Below are 4956 nucleotides of genomic sequence, written 5' to 3'. Positions count from 1 at the left end.
TTTCACGAAGAAAAACTAATTATGAAGGACGCAAAGCAGGACAGGCAAAGACCAGTCGTAAAAAAAAAAAAAATCCTACAAATATATCAAACAAAGATTAATGCCAATATTGTCTGGACCAATATTGAGTTGGCCAATATTGAATGGGCCCAACATTGACTGGACCAATATTAACTGGGCTAGTATTGACTGGGCCAATATTGAATGGCCCAATATTGACTGGGCCAATATTGAATGGCCCAATATTGACTGGGCCAATATTGACTGGGCCAATATTGACTGGGCCAATATTGACTGGGACAATATTGACTGGGCCAATATTGACTGGGACAATATTGACTGGGACAATATTGACTGGACTAATATTGACTGGGCCAATATTGACTGGGACAATAAAAGCATGCAGATGTGGTAACTGATATTGACAAATAATTGGTTGATATTTTAAATAAGTATTTTGCCTGTATTTATCAAAGAAAATCTTAATATTATGCCTGCAGCTGAACAAATGTGTGTAGGTGGTTAGGAGAAAGAGATGACTAGTTTAATGATTACCAGAGTGGAAGTTATTAAACAAATACAAGGTCCACACGCATTTAAGACCAGGAAGAACTTTATTTACAAAGAAAAGTATGGTGGCTCCCTTTACCAGGGCCTGATGGTATACTTCTTCTTGCATAGTTGTTATTTGCGACAAAAAATTCTAACTTTGCTCTTTAGAGAATGAAACAAAGGTGAATGTTTGGTTATGAAACACCATTTTATAGTCAAGATATTTTCTATTACCAACATCACATCAAAAAGGACAGTCTGGCCATGCTGGCCCCCTCTCAGTATTCCTCCCCTGGCATATCCAGCTTAAACCCCAGGTTGAGATCTCCAGACCGATGGGGACCTGGAGAAGTCCAGCAGACTTCATGTTCCCAACTGGTGGAAACTGGTCACACACAAGTGGAAACAGAGTACCCACATGAGCCACAGGGACGTTAGAAGAAACTTTTTTCAGTGTCAGAGTAGTTAACGGATGGAATGCATTAGGCAGTGATGTGGTGGAGGCTGACTCCATACACAGTTTAAAATATAGATATGACAGAGCCCAGTAGGCTCAGGAATCTGTACACCAGTTGATTGATAGTTGAGAGGTGGGACCAATGAACCAAAGCTCAACCCCCGCAAGCACAAATAGGTGAGTACAAATAGGTGAGTACTGACTAAGCAAGCATGATCTTACTTGCCAAAGAATACCAGAATGAAGCAAGAGTGGAGACTTCAGAATTAACACGACAATTAATATTCACCGGTAACGTGTGTGCAAAGTTGGCTTGTCTCGCCACTCCTCTCTCTCCGGTAACGTGTGCAAGTGGCTTGTCTCGCACTCCTCTCTCTCTCTCTCTCTCTCTCTCTCTCTCTCTCTCTCTCTCTCTCTCTCTCTCTCTCTCTCTCTCTCTCTCTCTCTCTCTCTCTCTCTCTCTCTCTCTCTCTCTTTCTCTCTCTCTCTCTCTCCCTCTCTCTCTCTCTCTCTCCCTCTCTCTCTCTCTCTCTCTCTCTCTCTCTCTCTCTCTCTCTCTCTCTCTCTCTCTCTCTCTCTCTCTCTCTCTCTCTCTCTCTCTCTCTCTCTCTCTCTCTCTCTCTCTCTCTCTCTCTCTCTCTCTCTCTCTCTCTCTCTCTCTCTCTCCCTCTCTCTCTCTCTCTCTCTCTCTCTCTCTCTCTCTCTCTCTCTCTCTCTCTCTCTCTCTCTCTCTCTCTCTCTCTCTCTCTAATCTAACTAATCAATCAGTGCTGACTGAAACAGATCCCTTCCCCTGAGTTGCGCTCTTGGGGAAATGACACAACAGAAGAAACAAACCACAGGACAACTTAGGGAAATGACACAACAGTAGAAACAAACCACAGGACAACTGAGGGAAATATCTCACTCCACCACCCCTAAAGAAATTTCCTCAACGTTCCATCTCACAATTTCCTCAACGTTCCATACACAACGCAGGTGTGTATGGTTGCAGGTGTGTATGATTGCAGGTGTGTATGATAGCAGGTGTGAATGGTAGCAGGTGTGTATGGTAGCAGGCATGTAAGGTCGCACGGGAACAGTCCTTGCGAGAAGTTAAGCGCCTCCATCGCCCCATGTTATCACAGAGCATTAAACATTAACGCACAATAAAACGAACATCTTCTTGGTGATCACGACAATAATGACGACCCTAACGACCATGACGACCCTGGCGACCATGACGACCCTGACGACCATGACGACCATGCCGACCCTGACGACCATGACGACCATGACGACCCTGACGACCATGACGACCATGCCGACCCTGACGACCATGACGACCCTGACGACCATGACGACCCTGGCGACCATGACGACCCTGACGACCATGACGACCATGCCGACCCTGACGACCATGACGACCATGACGACCCTGACGACCATGACGACCATGCCGACCCTGACGACCATGACGACCCTGACGACCCTGACGACCATGACGACCCTGATGACCACGACGACCTGGCGACCATGACGACCCTGATGACCACGACGACCTGGCGACCATGACGACCCTGATGACCACGACGACCTGGCGACCATGACGACCCTGATGACCACGACGACCTGGCGACCATGACGACCCTGATGACCACGGCGACCTGGCGACCATGACGACCCTGACGACCCTGACGACCCTGGCGACCAGGACGACCCTGATGACCACGACGACCTGGCGACCATGACGACCCTGATGACCACGACGACCTGGCGACCATGACGACCCTGATGACCACGACGACCTGGCGACCATGACGACCCTGATGACCACGACGCCCTGGCGACCATGACGACCCTGACGACCCTGGCGACCAGGACGACCCTGATGACCACGACGACCTGGCGACCATGACGACCCTGATGACCACGGCGACCTGGCGACCATGACGACCCTGACGACCCTGACGACCCTGGCGACCAGGACGACCCTGATGACCACGACGGCCTGGCGACCATGACGACCCTGATGACCACGACGACCTGGCGACCATGACGACCCTGACGACCCTGACGACCCTGGCGACCAGGACGACCATGACTACTCAATTAACCATTGTCGGAAATCCGACACACATAATAACATAAGTTACTCCCCATAAAGGAAAAGAGAAAGAGTGATTCCGTGACGTCATCGACGCCACGATTTATATTAACCCTAATTTCTTTTAAACAACAGTCTAGTGTTTAAACTTAATAAAAAAGTGTTCACTATGACTGAATATAATTTCCAACAACAAGAAGTAGAACTTGACTCCCTTGCTACAGTTAAATAAAATCAGAAGTAGAACCAAAACATCGGTTAGGGCGTCGTCACGTACAGACAGCAACTTGTAAACACAGTGAGGACCACACTCCCTGACAAGTTTTACAACACAAAAGGTTCTTTCTCCGAGCTTCAACATAGGATCCTCTACGATCCGCCCAACTGAAGATCTCATGAACAAAAGGAAGACAAATTTCGGTATTTCTATTGCATTTAATACTTGCCATTATTATTGTAGGAAATATCGTTAAGTCGTGGGAATAAATCCCCAAACACAATGAGTTTACTCCGATCACCACACACATTCCATGTCATACCTGTACTTATATGTTTAGGGAATCATTATTAATTCCTTACATCCCAAACAGGTAATTGTGAGGGAAGCTACTGAAGCAGACAGCTGGCTCCCAACATAATTATAGGGATTGCAGCCACTAGCTGTACATCAAGCCTTGTTGGCCTCCAGACAGCTGCCATTATATGGCATTCTGAGGCTCAGGGCCACACCCAATTCTGATGTTACAATTACACAGCCTTAGCAGGCTCCACCAACAGTATCAGCTAAGGCTCTCTTTTGTTTAATACTGTAGATAGAGTAGTATACAGAATTAAATTAAGTATAAGTACAGTAGATTAGACCACCATATGTGGTATGACTTATATTTTATAACTGTAACAATAAGGTAAACAAATACTGCTTGTAGAATTTTCATAAGGTGGTGTAAGTTGCATTTGTCCCTCCCATTGTGTAAATTCTAGCAGATGAATCAGAATATATACAGTCCACTACTACCTAACTTATTACTAACTTACTAACTAAGAACTAAGAAAAATAATCAAATAATAATAATATAATATTAAAGTCAATTTAAAATTAAATAAAGTAAATATTGAATATTCACAGAAGAAAAACAATTGAAGTCTGCTAGGATTTTCCCACATAAATTATGGTTCTCAACGAACCGGATAGAACATATAAGCATTAGTGCAACTTTTACGTAATATTTACATATACATTAATTATATCAAGAAGACACTGCTATGCATTTTACATTTTTCTTGTGTAACTTTTTATATCTCGTCTAATAGTGAACAGAACTTACAACAAGCACTATTATTGTTCCGAGGCCTGTACCAAAAGAACAATTGCACTTGTTCATTACAAGAGGTTGATAAGAGGCTAATTTACCCAAAAATGTATATGATTTTTTTAATTTTAAGTGTTTACATAATATTGCACCATTACTGTAACAATTACTGCATTTCACATTATTTACAACTAATTCTTGCACAAGGGTAGGACATTTTAGGTTGGTGTTGTACAGCAACCTAGTCTAATTTATTGTGTTAACCTGGTGTAAGGGTAAGAATTTACACTTGTCTAGAATTGATCATATATTACAACCTAGCAAGTACATATTTTTATGCAGTACTCATGACAACCCGAGTTGTGTTGTCTTCATAATATTACCATAACTATAGTAATAATATAACTGTAATCATTTCACCTTTGAGTGTTAATCTGTGTCTCTGTACCAACTAAGAGTGATAATGAAGGGCTAACTTGAGGTAAATCCAGCATAGATACAAGGTTACCACTCAAATTATAGTGTGTATGATTATATAGTGTATTTTTTAA

At 43.6% G+C, this 4956-nt stretch overlaps 1 protein-coding gene across 1 annotated transcript; it reads right to left on the bottom strand.

Moving 5' to 3' along the window:
* Positions 1-2181: 2181 nt before the first annotated feature.
* On the bottom strand, positions 2182-3090 carry LOC138356866 (collagen, type I, alpha 1a-like). Its single transcript, XM_069313213.1, has one exon. The coding sequence runs from the start codon at positions 3088-3090 to the stop codon at positions 2182-2184; it is 909 nt and encodes a 302-aa protein (XP_069169314.1).
* Between the last annotated feature and the right edge of the window lie 1866 nt (positions 3091-4956).

The sequence above is a fragment of the Procambarus clarkii genome, chromosome 74 (assembly GCF_040958095.1).
Source record: "Procambarus clarkii isolate CNS0578487 chromosome 74, FALCON_Pclarkii_2.0, whole genome shotgun sequence".
NCBI lineage: Eukaryota > Metazoa > Arthropoda > Malacostraca > Decapoda > Cambaridae > Procambarus > Procambarus clarkii.
The sequence above is the reverse complement of the archived record's forward strand: the minus strand, read 5'-3'. Positions and strand labels throughout refer to the sequence as shown.